This window comes from Serinus canaria, chromosome 4A, assembly GCF_022539315.1.
Source record: "Serinus canaria isolate serCan28SL12 chromosome 4A, serCan2020, whole genome shotgun sequence".
In the NCBI taxonomy this organism is placed as follows: Eukaryota; Metazoa; Chordata; class Aves; order Passeriformes; family Fringillidae; genus Serinus; species Serinus canaria.
In genome coordinates, this window is record NC_066318.1 from 17,706,538 (window position 1) to 17,724,312 (window position 17,775).

Genomic DNA, 17,775 nt, shown 5'->3' on the forward strand with positions numbered 1-17,775 from the left:
CCGGCCTTGTGGCACGGGCATCCCCTTCCCAGGGACTCCCGGCCTTGTGGCACGGGCATCCCCTTCCCAGGGACTCCCGGCCTTGTGGCACGGGCATCCCCTTCCCAGGGACTCCCGGCCTTGTGGCACGGACATCCCCTTCCCAGGGACTCCTGCAGTTCCTGGCCCTCGGAGCTCGTGCTGCGCTGCACACCTGGCGGTGCCTCTCGTTTAGTGTCCTTGAAACTTGTGTGCCCCAGGCTGGGACACGCTGGGGACCCCCCCGGGCCCTGTAGTGCTCCGGTGCCGGTCCGTGGGCTCGGTGCCATCGTGGCAGGCTCACTGCGAGGCCACCACCTGCTGCAGGGTCCCTCCGTGCTGCAAGCCGCCCATGGGCAGGGCGGCGGGCGGCGGCGGCGCTGGGAAGAGGGAAGCGGCCATGTCGGAGTGGGGCTGTGCCTCAGGGCCCGGCATCGGGCTCACCGAGCCGGAGTCACTCTGCAGAGAGCCCAGGCTGCTACCGTCAAAGTGAGTCAGTTTCTTCTTCATTAATTTTCTCTCTTTGGCTCGGCGATTCTGGAACCAGATTTTCACCTGCAGAGGAGCAGAGGAAAATTGTTTTCAGTTGCTACGGGACTGAATGTGGTCCTTTGTGTACTTAGTCACAGAATCATAGGGAAAATCAGTGGCATGAGGACCGCTGAGAAAGGCAATGACAAACTGAGACAACAGAGCTGTTTGCTTGTTTTTCATACAAGTAATCTTTCCTATTTAGCAATAAAATATTTATTAACAGCTAGATAAAAAGTGAGTTTTGTTGTTAGTTCAGTTATTTCTTTATGGAATGAGCTTTGATTTATTGAATTTTTTGAAGCAAAATCTAACAGAACAGAATCTCATGTGTCCTAGTGATTGCTAGAATTATGCAAGAGTGTTTTTACACTGGAAACTGTGTGCCCTAGAAAGGGCAAGCCAAGAGCTGCTAGTGGCCTATAAACTGAGACACAAAAGCTTTCCTTATTGGAGGTGCACGTTAATTAGTGAGTTCCAGTGAGGAAGCCAGTGGAAATTCACTTCTGAGCAGAATTTCACCTGCAATACACAACATTAATTCAAAATATTGTCTTAGCAGTGCCTGAATAGCTGAGTGCTTTCTACTTCATTTGTAGATGGAACCAGAATCTGCTGCTGCTTCCCACACAATCCAGTGGCACCAGTGTTTCTGCCCTGTCCAACCACCTTGGGGAAGGCATGAAGGACCTGCTGAAGGAGGATCTTCATCAGGGTGGGACAAGTGAGGATGTGAGCTGAAGGTGAGTAATGGTCAGCTGAAAATACTGCAGAACTTGTTGAAGTGTGAAATGTTCTGTGGTCACTGGACTGGCTTTGGATGTGAATCCCCAGGGTTGGGTTTGAAGCTGTGCACTCCAGCAGTTTATCCTTGGAAGTGGCTCTGCATCATGTCTAGTCAGTGTAATAAGTCAAGCTACCTCATTCAGGTGTGTTGTGTTTCCTTGTGCAGACAGCAAAGAAACACTTCTCTCACTGTTTTCTATAACCCAAAGAGAAAAAAAAATCAGTATTTTGCTGAGAAATATTGGTCTGTTCAGTTATTTTTTGTTAGAAACTACAAGGGGAAAGAGAATAATGATTGGAAAGGAAGTAAAACAGTGAGAGGTGATAACACCTGTGGCTCCCAGGCTGAATTTTAAAAGAAAATCACTGGTGAAGCCCAACGAAACATCTTAAGGACTCTCTGACTGTCAGGATGCTTCTCCTTGAGACATTACTATTCCATTTTACAGTTGAAAGATTCAAATACATGCAAAGCCCATGTAAATTTAATCCAGGTCTCTTACGTCCCAGGCTGCCATCTGAGATGTTTGGCAGTTCCTTTTGTTGTCTTAGTTCTGGAATACTATTTCAGTACCAGATTAAGTTCTATTAAACCAGTCTCAAGCCCTCTCAGATCTCTTTCATTCTGACTGTGCAGAGATAATCCATCTCATAATTTCTCTCATACATTTGCCAAAATGTATGAAAAGATGAAACAGTCTGAAAACTAAATCAACATTTCAGAATTACCCTCTGGCTTCAGTGTTCCTACCTGCCTGTGAATTGAGGTTTTTTTCTGGTTTGTTGTTAAATAAGAGAAGCAGATCTGCAGAGAGGAATTAGTAGGCACTGCAGGGTCGTGTGCCAATTATCAAGTAAGTCCAAGTAAGAACAGGTCTGTAATGTCAGACTAAAAGCTGTCAGGGCCAGCTGTATCTGTCTGACTTGTTCTTCACCTGTTCCCCTTCTTCCTTTCAATTCTTTTTTTCATGCAAATCTCTCTTCCCCTGAAGTCTGATTTTCTCTCTTCTTTCTCATCCTCATCATCTCCTTTATTACTGTATCCTTCCTACATTAACAGTGCTTCACTTTGCCTTTTTTTTCTTAGACAGTGCATCTTTCCTTCCTTGTTTAAACAATTTTTCTTTGTCCTTTTGAGATATTCCTTCCAGGGAGTTCTGGCAGAGGCAGGAAAAAAAGCTTTTCCAGAAAATCAATTGAGGTTTTAGGTAGTGTGCAGAGAAACTTGGGATAGAACAGTGTGTGTTCAGTTGTGCTCATAAGATAGAGTTTTTTAATTTGTATAAAAGGGTGGTGGTGGGAGTCTATCAGGTATTTCTTACTTAATCTTCCATTTTGAAAAAGCACTTCAGAGATGTAGGTTGTATGAACTGGAATTCATTTTGTTCTTGATATATTGATGATGGTGAAGACGAACAAATATTGCAGAAACTCTTGCCAAATTTCCCCAATATATACAAAGAAATAGATCACATATTTTTGTTTCACTTCTTCAAATACACTTACAAAACATTCATCAGGAATTATCACTGAGCTAGGAAGTTTCAAGTAAATATCACTGGTTCTTTACAGAAGCAGGGCCATTATATTCAAATTCAGCATTATTAAGTCAAATTATGTATGTTTGAACAGCCAGCAAAAAGACACACAGTGTATTTTTTATACCTAGCTGGAACAATTTTAATTTTCAACAATTAAATCCTGGCCTTCAGCAGCAGATTGAGGAATATTTGCAAAATGGGTGTTTGCTTCTCCATTTCTGTAAGCCCAGCATGAGCTGTGTGAGCCAGGTTCAAGTTGGATGGACAGTGCTCCAGTGGGTGGGCTCTGGACAATTCCTGCTCAGCAGAGCCCACAAAACAATAGTGAATCAGAACTAATCACGGGATTGTGTTTTGATTTATCTTCTGGGAACAGAAGTGGAATTTGGAGGGGAGGAAATGGGGCAGGAGAAAGGAGTAGCACGTATGTAGGAAACCTCTAACAAAAGGTACAAGGCAGCCAAGGAAACAAAACCCTTCAAGTGTCCTGCCCATACTTGAGCTCATCACTTCCATCTCTGCTGAGACTGACCTTGTTGGATTTTATTATGGAATTCTCACTGACTTTAGCAGAACCAGGACTTCTGCTTTAGAAAGTTCAGCATGAAATTCTCCCTGCTACCACAGCCCAGAGAGAAATCCAGGCAGGATTTTGGTGATGTGGTTTAGCTTGTGTTTTTCCAGAATGGGAAAAATATGGTGTGTGCATTTCCTAAGTTATTGCACAGCCCTAGTTTGGGTTCTACTGCAAAGGGAGCCCAGTGTTTGGTTACTGGAGGCATTAACATTTCTGTGTTCTTTACCATACAGTTGTCTCCTCAGCAGCAGTCAGAAATTCAAAGGAAAGCCTGGATGGGTGATCCATACTCTACCTGTCTCTCGGAAAGTCTTAGGTTTGCAGCAAGTTCAGACTTCCTCCTGATTGTAATGTATCTGTTGTAATGAAACTCCTTCTCTAATTCTAATCTTTGATGATCTGTGTAAACCACTCGGTACTTCTCTCTCGTTCTTGTTTTACCTGTTTTGAAAGAAGAACACATTGCTTCAAGCTAGAATTTTTCACTTTAGTAACACAAAATATCTGGCTTTACATTTGAAAATATCTGGGGGGATTTTAGGCCTGTTTCGCTATGAACTTACCCAAAGTAACTCCCTTGACTCGGTCTTGATTTATAACACAAGAGGTTCATACCATCAGATACTAGGTTTGCTCCTTAGTAAATAGATAATAAACTGCTTCTCGTGTTCTTTATCACCCCTGTGTTATCATTTGGGAAAGGGAAGGCATTCCTGGTAAGAATAAGGAGCCAGGAAACCTGGGTTCTGTTCCCGGCTCTGTTGCAAACATCCTGCCTGCTGTTGCATTGCTCTTGTCTCTGTCCCTGGAGCTGACACTCTTACCTGCCTCAGAGGAAACTGTCAAGGACATTTTACTGCACAGAAAATACTGAGAGCTTCCAAAGTTCCTCACTTCTCATTGCTAGAAAAATTCCCACAACATTGTGATTGTTACTGCAATTTGGAGGTTGTGTTTTCCCATCAAGTCTGGCACAGTCTGCCCACAACCTGATAACAGCACAGGGAACGGTAACATAGATTTTCAGTTGACAGTTCATAAAAAGAGAAAAGGCAAGCAATAATACTTCACAATGGGCAGGGAACTGCAGCATCTGCTGTTTTGGGAGCAGCATTGCTGCCTCCCTTCAGCTGTGGGTGCAGCTGAGTGGAGCAGACACGGCTCAGCAGCATCCAGGGCATTAAAAGGCAATGGCAGATGACAGGAGCTAGGGAACACAGATGCAAGGAGCTGAAATTTTATGGATTCCATACGGGGTCATTTCTGAGGACAGAATGTATGCCTGCTCTGAAAGAAAGCTGAGAATGGAAAAGGCTGCTGCTGGCTCCCTTCCTCTGTGGTTTATGATTTAGGGAATCAATACATTGAGATCAGCACCTGCTTAAAGCCAAAGCCTGAGGTCTTCCCACATTTTTAAGAGATTGGATCATTGTTGTATTAAGACCAGTGTAATCATCTTTGCTAACACAATCTTACCATTTTTTGATGCTTCCTTGTTTACCTCTATTTATATGGCCATTCCTGCAGATGTACATATTTAGCCAGTGAATTGTCTGGGATAGGGAATATATTTTCAGTGTTTTGTGAAACTGTTCCCTCAGTGTTCACTGCAGCAGAAGAGCCCCCTCAGGTTCAGGTTCTCCCAGGTGATGCACAGAACTCAGGTGTTTGTACCTGTACCCATCTGCTGTTGCTGCAGGTTCGTGTGGCTTTGCACAGCAGCTCCTGTTTGCTTACAGAGCTTTTTCTGACAAGGTCATAGAGATGCCTAACTCCTCAAAAAACAGGTGCCACAAGCTCCTAATAATTACTCTCCAATAGGAGCAGTTAATTTGGAATGGGGTGAAATAGATTCTCAGGCATGGAGTTGGTAACATTTTAGTGTCTGAGAAGATCCTCATGGCACAGAGCCCCAGAGCCACCAGCTTTCCCTGGCTGGAGAGAGGAGCTGGAGGGGCCATCTCTCAGTGCTGCCAAATGCCTATTCCTACCCAGCCCCTCCTTCCCACTCCCCTTGTTTCTGAAGCTTCCTAGCTCCCAAAGACCAGAATTCAGGACACAGGACTACAGCAGAATCTTGGGTTAATGTTTTCCCCCAGCTGTGGAGGGAGATGTGGCATCTCTTTGTTTTTTATGGAACATATTTAAAGTTAGCATTGCTTTCCGCTTGCCATGCACACCATAGAGAGTCACTTTTGCCTCTTCCCGTATTTGACAGTCAGGACTTTGCTATTTCTCAGAATTTTTGGCTCACCAACCTATTGCTTGCATTAAAAATTTCTTCAGGTTCTGCTCCTCTTTGTGCTTTTTGTACAGATCCCAGAGCCAGAGTTGGTGAGCACTGGAAGTCCTGGGCAGTGCACTGCTGTAAATCAATCCTTTTATAGCCTGGATGGGGATGGTTCTGGCTCACCCTACGAGACAGGGGTTCTCCAGGCTTGTAGAACCAAATCTTCATCAGAATTCACCTTCAGCTCCCACGTTCCAGCCCTGGGGGAGGATCAATAGTGCCTTTACAATGCTCTGGGCATCATCCAGCCCTTCTTAAGGCCATCAGCCTGATTACTTGGAATATTTCAATAGGGAAAATAGGTGTGGGTTTGCTCCTTAGGCTGTGGGTTCTGCTCAATCCTTTGTCTCACATCTGTGAAGGTCTTGCCTGGCTGGGGAAGATGTGCAGGACATTCTCATTCACTGGCATTTCCACCTCTGTGGAACTGCAGTGGAAGCAGAATTAGCCCAGTGACTTTACACTGATAATCCAGTGAAAGGTGCTGCTAATTTTAGAACATTAAGGTAAGAATTGTAGAGTCTCTAAGGAACAGCAGTGATTCAGTTCAGTGCACCAGGACATTTGTTTTCTTTCACTGGAAGTGTAAATTGTTTGTTTAACATATGGTAACCTGTGGTGCTTTAATGCCTCACTTGATATTTTTTAACTTTTCATCTCTTTTACTGGTAGTGTGGTTAAGGGTTTTTTTCCTCTTCAAATGAGAATTTGGGGTCATTCTATGGGACAAAATGTTTAACATGTTTCCTTAGTGTCCTTTGTGTTGTTAAGATGGAGTACACAAAAGAGCAACAAGGTGATCTTATCTTGACCTCTATTCTCATTCAGAAGGCAAAGACAAATATCAAATGTTCTTCTGTTGCCAAAACAAGGTGGTAAACTTCAAGAAAAACCTTCCTGTTTCTGGTTTTAAGTGCTTAAACCCTTATTACCTGAATAGTAGAGGATTGTGTTGTGGGTTTTTTTATTCTTTTTAAGCTGAAGAAGAAATTAAATGTACATTTGTTTCTGTACAAGTAGCTCTCAGATTCTTTTAGTGGAATTGATAATATCTAGATTATTTTTGAAGAAAGATTTGGAGCTTTGACATTTAATTTCTTTCTTAAAGTTAAGAAAATAATTTAGAAAGTAAGAAAGCAAAAGAAGGAAATTCTGAGAAATGCTCTGAGAAGAATTCTCTGATGTGTCACATAAACCTTGTCTTTAAATTTTTGATTTTTTTTTTTTTTTTTTTTTTTGATGTGTGGAGTAGTACTGTCTGTGAGAGACAAGAGACAGTGGGAGCTGAGATCTGCCAAAGTCTTCCAAGAGACACTTTTAGCTCTGGCAGAGCCATGGTTTAGTTTGTTAGGTCTTTACTCTCCTTGATGTCACTGAGAGTCTTCCTACTACCTTTGTTGGATGCTGGGCTGGAATTTTCTGCACATGGCATTTCCTTTTAAAGGCAAAGCACACTTTTATTTGCCAGAGTTAACAAACAGCAGCAACAGAACCCATCCCTAAACAGTTTGGGACTTCAGCTTCTGAATTCCCTCTGCTAGCCAGAGCACATCCACTCCACTGTGTTCTGCACACCTACTGGATTTAAATTCAACTGCATTTTATTTCCAGGAGAAATGTTGCCTGAGTAAAATTTGAGGTGGCACTAGTGGATTCACCTCACAGATAGTGGGAGTATGTTCTTCACTTCTCAGGACATAATGGCAGAATTCAATGATGCAATGATAAAAATCCTTGTATTAATCCAATTCTTTAGTGGAATCCTGCATATTTTCCTCACTTAGGCGAGTGAAACAGCCAACATTTGACTTTGTACCATCTTAATTAATCTATCTTTTGTTAGTGACAGGTTCAAATGATAATCAGCAGTACTGTGTCAGTTCTATAGGGAATATGTTCTGGCATGGACAGTTCCACCATAGAATTGTGGTTGGAGAGGTTATTGGTGCTTGGGTGGAAGAGAAGTGAAACAAAAGGGCTTTGAAGCAGCTACCTTTGCAGCCTGCCTGCCTTTGTGCTGGGGGAGTGGATTTCCTGGGTTTAATGAGCTATATAAGAAGAGGGAGTTTTGTCAAAACCCTTTTTGCGCTAGTGACTACTGAGGAGTGCCTTTGGAGCAGCAAGAAATCAGACATTTCTGAGCTGGAAATCTTTTTGTGGGATATACTTTAACAATGCTGCTCCATCACACCCACTCTGGCAATTTTTGACTGGCCAGTTTTGAGCTGGGGGAAGGGAACAGCTTTCCCATTGGTCATAAAATTCACAGAGTATTTCTTCTGAAGACAATAAAGCTGGGAGAAGGCCTCTTTATTTGCTGTGAAAATCATCACCCTTTCCGGCAATATAACTCCTGAAGAAAAGAGGGAGAAGGAAGAGACAAGAGTGCATATCAAAGCAAAGAGAAGTGTTAAAAGGGTCTGTTGCCTCAATATGACAGATAGGCCTCAAAACCTCAGACAATGTAGGCCAGGAAAGGAAAAAAAAAAACCCACCATCGGACCTCACAACTTGTTTACAAAGCAAAATAAATTAGCATTAGAACCAGCCCTGGGCCCTGTTTCAGAGCCTCCTCTCTTCGCTTTTCAGGAATATTCTGCAGGCACTGAAACCAGCATCATAAACCAGCATCTTGCATAAAATCAGAAGCTGCCTGAAGATGTCCTAGGATAGGATAGTGTGGGATTTCTGTGGGATTGCTGACTAAGCATTGCAGCCTGGATTCCAGGGGTTAGCAGTGTTTCAGAGGAAGTTAAGGCTGTCCTTGGTGACTGGATGTTACCTTAAATCATCCCAGAAATGTCAAACAGCTTCTGGCCTGAGGATATGCTCTGTTCCCACCTGCATCTCTCTGTTACTTTAGTATTAAAAAACTGGTAATTTTTGAGTTTATAAAGATACAGACTGATGGAGATCAGTCTGTATGTTTATAAATTTTTGATGGTAATTTTTGAGTTTATAAAGATACAGACTGATGGAGATCAGGTCTCAGTTTTGTTTGGGCCTCTAACTACTTCTGTACTTTAAAAGTGTAGGAAAAGTAAAGGGCAAATTCTCCCTGACTTAAGTCAGTAATTTCACTGACTTAATTGAAATTGTGAAGCAAAAGTAATTTTAAATAAGGTTTGAAGACAAACATTGTGCTGCACATAATGTTCTGTAAAGCTAAATTTAAAAAACCCCACCAGCCACTGTATTAGAAAATGTGACATGGATCCAGTCTTAGATAATACTCCTGCCAGAAACCTTGGTGTGATAAATAGGTGTCCTGGCCCTATGCATTACTGCAAATTTAGGTGCTAAAGGTTTGTGAAACTTGGTGTAATTCTGTGTTTTCATGCTGAAAAAAAATGAAGAGAATCATGGAACTGAAACCTTTCAACAGACATGAATTTTCCCTTCTGTTTTCAAGTTTGAATATGTTCTGCTATTCTGGAATAAAGCTCATTGGCCAAATTCTGTTCTTCCCTTTGCTAGTGTAAACTTTTCTATTCATCGTCATCTAGAGAAGGAATTGGATCTGAAGCAGAGTCATTTTTATTCTCTTTAAGCAATGTCTAGACAGGCAGAAGCACTCAACCTGCAGAAAATGTCAGTGGATTTCTGAGTGGCAAACCAGGGGAAATCCCAGTGCCAATGACTATAGACTAAAAGGAAAGTGATTACCTGAGATTTTTCCCAGGTGTTGTGTGTTTTTTAGCAGTCAGTATTTTACAGGAATGGCCTTTAGTCTAAAGAGGCTTGCTCCTCTTCCTTCCATTTGAGGGAATATAATTCCTTCCTTCAAAGACTAAGTGTGATACATTTACAATGCCTTTAGTCTTGATGCTCTCAGTTCTGTCATCAGCAGCAGAAAACTGTCCTTTGTGTCTGCAGAGTGATTTTTTATTGAAGAAGAATGATAGGAGAGTTGTCATCTACAGGGAAAATCTCTTCTTGAATCAGTTCACCTGTTTCAAAACGTGTCCCCACCCTGTTTTATGGTAACATAAGTGCAGATGTTAAGGTGCACTTTCAGATTTGTGAGCAAATTCTCCTGGGAGTTCCCTGCTCAAACTCGGTGTTTTGGGCACACTTTTACCACAGGTGTGTGTTGTTTTCTCACACAGTCATAAAGTCAAGTCTACTCCTATGTGAGTGATGACAGAGAACCATAAAAATCCTGAAATCAACAGGATGAGATTTGTAACTTCTAAGGTGGTTTTATTCTACTTTCCATCAAAGAATTTGCCTGTAATTATGTCTCATGTGTGTGTGTGTAATTTTCACCTCAAATTCCTATCTGTGGCTTTGTTCTGTTCTGTCTTAAAATTGCTCCTTGTCCTGCCTGTGCTCACCCTCTCCAAGGAGAGGCTGAGGAGACAGGAGCAGTGTAAGGATTGGAGTAGAGTCTTTTCTCTCAGTGTTTGTGGCTGAAAATCCTGAATACTCAGAGCTTCCCCTTCAAGTGTTCTGAGTCAAAACACATTGGCTTTTTCCTGAGGAGTGCAGAGACAGGGCTCTGGATTCTACATGCTCTGCAGTGAGGATCCAATCCCTGCAGGGACAGACACTCAGCCATCCTTCAGTCAGAGAAAGAAGGATGCACGAAAGCTTCAGCAGGAACTTTCCTGCAGGAAATATGTTCTAGTACTATTAAATCAGGATGATAATCTCACATTAAATGAGATCTTCCAGAGATTTCAGGTACCCTCACAAATTTCACTTTACATCAGTTGAACACATGGTTCTACATTGATGTAGATTGTTTTTACAGTTACAGAGTAAAACTTGAAATAATTTCTTCCTTTGTTTCAGGTTAGTTGTGTAGATAACAGTATCAAAAGACCTGGGGGGCATGAGGCAGTGGTAGAAATTTCAGTAAAGTGTTTTGTTTGTCATCTGTCAGGACATGAGGCTGCAAAGCACCAGTAAGAGAGGATAACCATGAAATCTGTGGGGAGGGGAATGCCACAGATTCAGGGCCTTGTTTCTGTGGCTGCTCCACGTCAGACTACTCAAAGTGAGTGAACCTTTGGCAAAAATCTCTCCCAGCCTTGAAGGGATAAGATTACAGGAATATTTCTGGCACACTTCTGAGAATATCTTGCAAAAATTATTTCCCTTAATAATTATTGTTTTCACAGTGAAATATTATTGGTAGTGTTAGTATTGATAATTAGTCCTTTGCAGAATGTAATGAATACATAGCAAAATTAATTTGTCTGAATGATTATTGTTGTGATCATCTCAGGTAAGTCTGAGCCTCATTTTTTTCATCAATAAGAGCAGTGGTCTGTATCTATTCACAGGGAATAAGGAAAGCTAATAAATAATAAGTGTGATTCCTTCATTCTTGCAACACCAGACCTTGACTGAAATTCCCAAAGGTTTTGTAAAGAGACAGAAGGATAATGCTCAGTGAACAGAGACAGCTTTAAGGATGTAAAAAGAATTGGATTCAATCTAAGAAAATGTTGAGGGGTTTGATCATGATCCAGCAAACTACATTTGCAGTGAGCCTGGTCACACCCCTGAAATCACTGCAACACCTGCATGTACAGAACCAAACTCACTCAGGTGCTTTCCTAGAGCTGACAGTGCTGCAGGGGAAAATATTTTAAAGTTATTTCATTTTTTGGGAAACCATGAAGGACAGCAGTGGCCTTGCTTTTAAACAGAAAAAGACAGAGGATAAGGAGTGAAGGGAGAGAAAGGAACCAACTCCAGTGGAACAGATCTGCTGGCACTGAGCCTGCTTGGCCTAGCAGAAATACTAATATATATATAAGAGGGAAAGAAGCAGCAGGAGGATTCCTTCTCTGGATTTTTTCCCTAAAGCAGCACTCAGTAGCTTTTAAATGTAGCCTTCCACTGGCCCATGGGCATTTGGGAGGGTCTGTTCCTTATGGCCTGCTGATTTCCCCAGTTCTGGACACAGATATGCTCAATATCTTGTCAGACCACTCCAGAAAGGAGACACTCACAGCTCTCCTGGGAAGGCTCTGACCTTTGCAGGCTTGAAATTTGGAAAGTTAGAAATCTCTAAGTTGTTCTTGAGCAGCAGTTAGAATGTGATATTTTGTATTATGTATCTATATCTCTGTATGTGTGAGTGCTGTATCAATCTATCCCAGTGTCTCACAGCAAAGGGACAGCACAGAACAAATCAGGTTTTGCTCCCTCGGTGTGACTGGAATCCACAGGAGCAGAAAGCAGGTAAGGAAAGGATGAGGAGCAGTGGGCTTTTTGAGCAAGGGTTCTGCCATCTGTAAATCTCACAATTAATGAGCAATTTTTGTTGACCTTCTAAGGACTCCTCAAAAGTAAGCTGCAAGTTTTTTCAAAACAGGTCCTCTTTTTTTTTTTCTTGGATAATATTCAGTGAGGAACAAATACGATTTTAAAAATACAAACTTTTTTATCCCCCCAAATTCTTATTCACACAGAGCAACAGCCTGTTCTGATTGCTCTGTTGAATTCTGTGGACTCTCCCTGAACTAAAGTTGTGTTCAGCAGGAGTGAGGAGCACTCTGCCCATACAAATTAGATGCATTATTTTAATACAGACAACTTTTCTATGTAGTTGCTTTCAATTCTCTAATGTCTGTTTTAAATAATTGCTTTTCCACCAGAGATTGATTCAGTCCCTGCTTTGAAGACTTTTATTTACAGGCAGGTGTGGAGGGAGGGAGGGAAAGGGAAGGAACCTTCCTGGGATGCAGCACTAAAATACTGGGAGCATCTCTTTAGGGGAGGAATTGAGCATCCCTAGTTTCTACTGATCTCAGTGCATGTCAGAGCTGCTCAGCACCTCAGAGGATCAAATACTTTCATGCAGCAGATTATGCCTCTGTTCTTTTCACGCAGTTTTCCCTCTTTTTCTACTCCCCTTTCTTGTTTAATATTTTTTTCATATACAGGGTGCAGATTTTTGTTTTAGGGATGCTCAAAGTTTATATTTTGTCTTGTTCCTCCTCCCAATCAAACAGAACCTTTCCTTCAAGCTTCGTGGCTTTTTTTTTTTTTTTTTTTTTTTTTTTTTTTTTTTTTTTTTTTTTTCTGCTTAAATACAAGTGAAGAATTGTTTTGTACTCCTTGACTGTCATGCAGCAGAGCCTAATCTGTGGCTGTATTACCAGGCTGTGTTACCATGGATCTTGGTATTCCTGCTTAACTGAGAGCCGCTACTACAAAGTGAAGCAAGCCTTTCCTTATCATCCCTGTTTTTAAAGCATTGACTCATTGTTTGATCTTGCAGATCTCATTTCAGTGTTCTGAGGTTTGGAGGGGTTGTTTCTGGTAGAAAACCTTACTGCCAACCTCCTGCTGTGCATATTTTACTTGAAACTTTCCTAGGTACTCCAAAACTTGAGGAAAGTAAGCAAAGAATAGGTGGTGGTGAAAACAATGCTTCCTGTTTCATCCCAATCTATAGAACTACGAAGAGCAACTATTGGATATCACAGACTTTAAAAATGTATCTGAAGTGGGAAATGAAAAGACGCTGCTTTTCATCTCCTACAGGATTAAAGGTCAAGCAAGAAACACTAGAAATAATGAACTGACCAAACCCAGCATCCAGTAACTGAACCTATATTTAACCACCAGCAAGAGAATCCTTCAGAGCAATCAGAATCTTTCTTTATTAATCTGAATCCTTCCCTCTGAACAGGGAATCTGGCAAAACCTCCCCCAATGACACAACACCAAGTAAAAATCTCTTCTCAGCACAAAACCTCCGTGCCCTCCTACCTGTGGACGTGGATTGCACCGTTTTCCTCATCCACTCATAGGAGCTGTGCCTTTGGCTGTTGGGAGAGATTTGCTGGGCATTAATTGTATCTACAGGAGGTAAGGGCGCAGCAGCAGCAGCGGGGTGCAGGGAGCTGTAATCAGCAGAGCTGTAGGAGCCCTGGCCAGGGGATGAGCCATTGATGTGGGCAGCGGGCGCGGCGCTGGAAGGGCCTGGGCCGTAGGCGCTCCAGTCCTCGCGCTGGGGGCCGTAGTGGGAGCCCCAGGCGGGCGCCGGCTGCCCGTGGCTGTCCAGGGCTGGCACGGGGTGGTATCCCATGTAGTCGGAGTAGGCTGGAGCAGACACGAAGTTCTGCACGGGCAGGCTGTTGCTGGTGCACCTTGCGGATCCCGGATACATGCTGGTGTCTTTATCCAACAGATAGCTCACGTACATGATGCTCACAGCCTGCCTTTGTCTTGCTGGGACATCCTGCTCCTCGCAGGGTTTGTTTGATCTCCCTTCCCCTCCTCTTTCTTTCTCTCTTTTCTAGCCCAGCCTGGCTCTATAAATGACTCCTGCTAGCCCTGATGTCCCTTTACTGCACATGATTAACAATGGTTTTACCAGGTGCTGGTGGTAACAGTTTACTAAGGTCCTGCCTGATGTCACAGATAACTGCCTGCCCCAAAATTACATTTGCATTCAAATGAAGGGCTGCCCATGCAGGCAACCCCACCTTGCTGCTAGTTCCAGTGCTTCCTTTCTCACAGATCTTTATGTATTGCCAGCCCCGTTCTTTACTTTGAGAATGTGGTTTGAAATCTCGTGGTCTTCCAGTAGAGCTTAACCATAACTGTTCAGGCAGTATTAGTTGTATTTTTCTTGAGCAGTGCATGTCAGGATCTCACATCAGGCACTCAGAGTTAGTCAAAGCCTGGTGTCTGCTGGTCCAGTAGTAGTTCTGCTCCAATGTGCTGTAGTTCTGCTCCAATGTGCTGTATTTTTTTTAAGCTAAAACCAAAGGAGCAGTTCAGTGTTTAACAGCAGCTCTTGCAGAGCTCCTCACATGAGCACTCTTCTTGACTTCAGCTCTTCATCTGTGTGGGAGAGCACTTAGAAACCACAGTAATCCCGGTGATTTTACCATTACAAAGGATATACAAGAAGTCTCATAGTCATTTTGAGCATTTGTTCATACGAATAGTCTTGTTGATGTTAGCAAGCTATTCATGAGCTGGCTGCTTGCCACAGTGATTGAAGTTCCTCTATTCTAACCTCCAACATTCACAGAATGGGAATCTGTTATTGAGAGAATGCAGAATTTGTCACTTTCCCTGTGCTTATGTCTTGGTTGTGATATTGAAATGAGTGATAGTTTTCCCTGAAGGTTTTTTTTGTTCTCATAGCTGTGCTTCTTCACAATAAGTAACACCTTTTCTTGGAAATATGGGAACAAATTATAGCTTTTTAGCTCAGGAAAGCAGTTTCCTAACTTTCAGGAGCAATCTTATGTTTGTGAGTAACAAATCCCTACGAGATCATCTGTAACCAGGAGCAAGGAGAGAAAGTGTGGATTTCTTTTTTTAAACGAGATGGATACCTTAGCATTGTCTCTTAATGGGAGTTCACCCTGTTTTCCTTCCTGCTCCTTTAATGATGTGATACTTAATTGCACCTTTATTAATGATTCAGCTTGTTAAAAGGAGTTTTTCCTTAAACAGGTGCAAAGTATAATGAGTTTTTTCTTTGTTCAGAGGTGTATTTTTTCTCTGAGTCTTTTGCACTTTAACACCATTTAAGCTTCCAGGTTCTCGGGAGGAAGGAATCACTTTGCACACCTGACAGCACCGTTGTTTCCTTTAGTGAGAGAGTGGTGTCCTTAGGCTGCATTCACAGTGTGCCTTGGGGCTGGACTTGTGGAAAAAGTTTATTTGACTGATAATCTCAAAAGCACAGCTACCTGCTCACAGTATTTCAGATTTTCCTGCTGTGCACTTGGGTAAAATTTGTGCTCTTTTGCTTGTTTGCTTGTTTTTGGGGACTTATGTTTTGATGGTGCGATTGCTAAAAGGTATTTTAAAAATCATTGGGTGGTGGGAAGTTGCCAGAAGCTGTTTCTGCTGCTTGCATATGTGAGCTTACTCACTTGCAATTTGCACATCTGTGACAGCTGGCCACTCAAAATTACCAGCAGAGCTGCTGGGAAGGACTTCTCAAATCCAGGGAAGTCAGTGATCAGTGGGTCATGGATCTGAACTGCTTAATTCTGCTGCGGCAGCAAAAATAAATCACAGTTGTCCAATTTAGAATTAGATGTCTCTGAACAGCCTGTCTGCAGTTAAAGTGTGATTTTAATGTAGTGGGATCTTCCTATTTTTTAACTGCAGTGTTTTTCTCCCTTCTCAAATTTAGAGCACTGTGGTTGCTCAGTGGCTCTTGAGTGTTTAAATAGTTACAAAGGAAGAATCTTTACATCTTTTTGTTGTAAGTTGATTTAATTTCCTTTCTTCCTCTTCAAATCTGTTGAAGCCTCATCCTTGTAGGCATTTCAGTGCCTCTCCTGAGTGCAGGTGTAGCAATAAATCAGCCAGAGGAAGAAGAAGCATTTGCTCCTTTACACTGGAGCCCTCCAGCTGTCTGCAGAATGTTCTAATTATGTTCATTCCAGGAAACTTTTCCTGCAGGCTTTATGTACCTGGTAGAGCCCAGCACAGAGCTCTGCAGAAGGGCTGAGTTGGCTCTGTCCTTGTTCAGTATTCAGGAATGTTGGATGCACCAAGCTCCTGGATTCATTCTCTCCCACTGCAGCATTGTTCCATGAGGAACATTTTGCTCTGTATTTCACAATGGTTCAATTTGTCTCATGGAGCTACTGAAAGCAGTACAGTGGTGATTAGTCCTCTGTATTAGAAAAATCACATAAAATACCTTCTGATGCTTTCAGTAATACATGGATATAATGACATAGAAGGAGATTTTTCCTCTTCCATACTGCCTAAAGAAAGGGCTTTACAATCTGGGATGGTTGAACTGATAATGCTTTTGCTCCTCTGGCCTCATGCTGTGCCCACAAAGCAGGAAGCTGTTTCCTTTGGATTCCTAAGTACCCTAAGGTGGTCTGGCTCCAGCCAGCTGTACTTTAGCTTTGGTTAGTCCAAGCTTTTATAATTTATATCATTTCAATCTTACCTATTAGTCAAACCACAGTCATTTGACTGTAATTGCTGGAGCTGTGTGAATAATCACATGTTAATATAGTTAATTTAAAATTAAATATTTTCAAAAGTTCTCAAATGCAAAGTGAATGGAAATGAGAAATTGCCCTGAGTTCTCAAGAGGGAAAATAACTTTATTGAGATGATCCTAAAACACCTTCACCCTTGGGCCTCTCTAAGATGCATTTTTCTAGTTCTAAATTTGAATAATTCAATCCTCTGAAGCTGGAAGTTGGTGTCCACCAGAGATCCTGGATGGAAAAACTTCTCTGAAGGAGGCTTTATCAGGTGTTGGTGATGTGGGCAGAGACCAAGCAGCAACACTGGGATCCTCCAGTCCACTTTGTTTGTTCCTCTTCTGCTACATTAATAAGTCTCCAGAGGTTTCCTTTGTCATGTCACAAAGCCATGGATCTGCTGAGGCCCCATCCTTGTGTTTCCAACCTGATCTGTCTCACATTTTAACCATATCCCTGTCCTGGGATGCAGACTTTCTCCTACACATCCCATCTTCTTTTCTAAGAAGCTCCAGTAGCTCTGTTTTATTTTTCTGAGCTTTTATTTTTCTTTTTGGTCTCCAAAGAGTAGCAGAACCCATTTTTGGAGGCGTGTTGCCATTCCAAGCCTGATCTCTGACTCCAGTGAAGCAATGGGGCCAGCTGCTGGTCAGCTGCCTGCATGGCAAGGAGACCTTTCCGGGCTTGCAGGGACCGTGACCTTATTCAGATTTCAAAGTTCCCAGCCTGCTCAGGTCTGTTTGGAGTAGGACTCGTGTCTGTCACATGTCCAGCTGCAGGAAGCAGCAAAGCTCCTGAAGAATCCTGGCTTGGAATTCTGGATATGTTGCAGGGATTTTTGCTCTGCTGTTTGTTTAGTGGTAACATCTCTCCTTTGAAACCTGAAGTGGAGTATTTTGGAACATGCCTGGCCTTTAAAAGTTAACTTTTACAAGGAATTTTCTGGGCTAAACAGGTCTGAAAGGTGCTGCAATACAGAGGGGGTTTGCTGAGCAGTGACAGAGCTGGGGTGTGAACAGGCAGGGCTGGGACACTCCTGCCATGCAGCGTGGCACGGAGCCACAGGGCTGGAATGTCACATCC

The 17,775-nt window shown here is 42.5% G+C and overlaps 1 protein-coding gene across 1 annotated transcript; it reads right to left on the bottom strand.

Annotated features, from left to right (window-relative positions):
- Window positions 1-318: 318 nt before the first annotated feature.
- On the bottom strand, window positions 319-13,913 carry LOC103816499 (homeobox protein CDX-1-like). Its single transcript, XM_009090493.2, has 3 exons — window positions 13,478-13,913; window positions 3,749-3,894; window positions 319-573 (listed from the first exon to the last, which is right to left on the bottom strand). Exons 1-3 carry the CDS (start codon window positions 13,911-13,913, stop codon window positions 319-321), a joined length of 837 nt encoding a protein of 278 aa, XP_009088741.1.
- Between the last annotated feature and the right edge of the window lie 3,862 nt (window positions 13,914-17,775).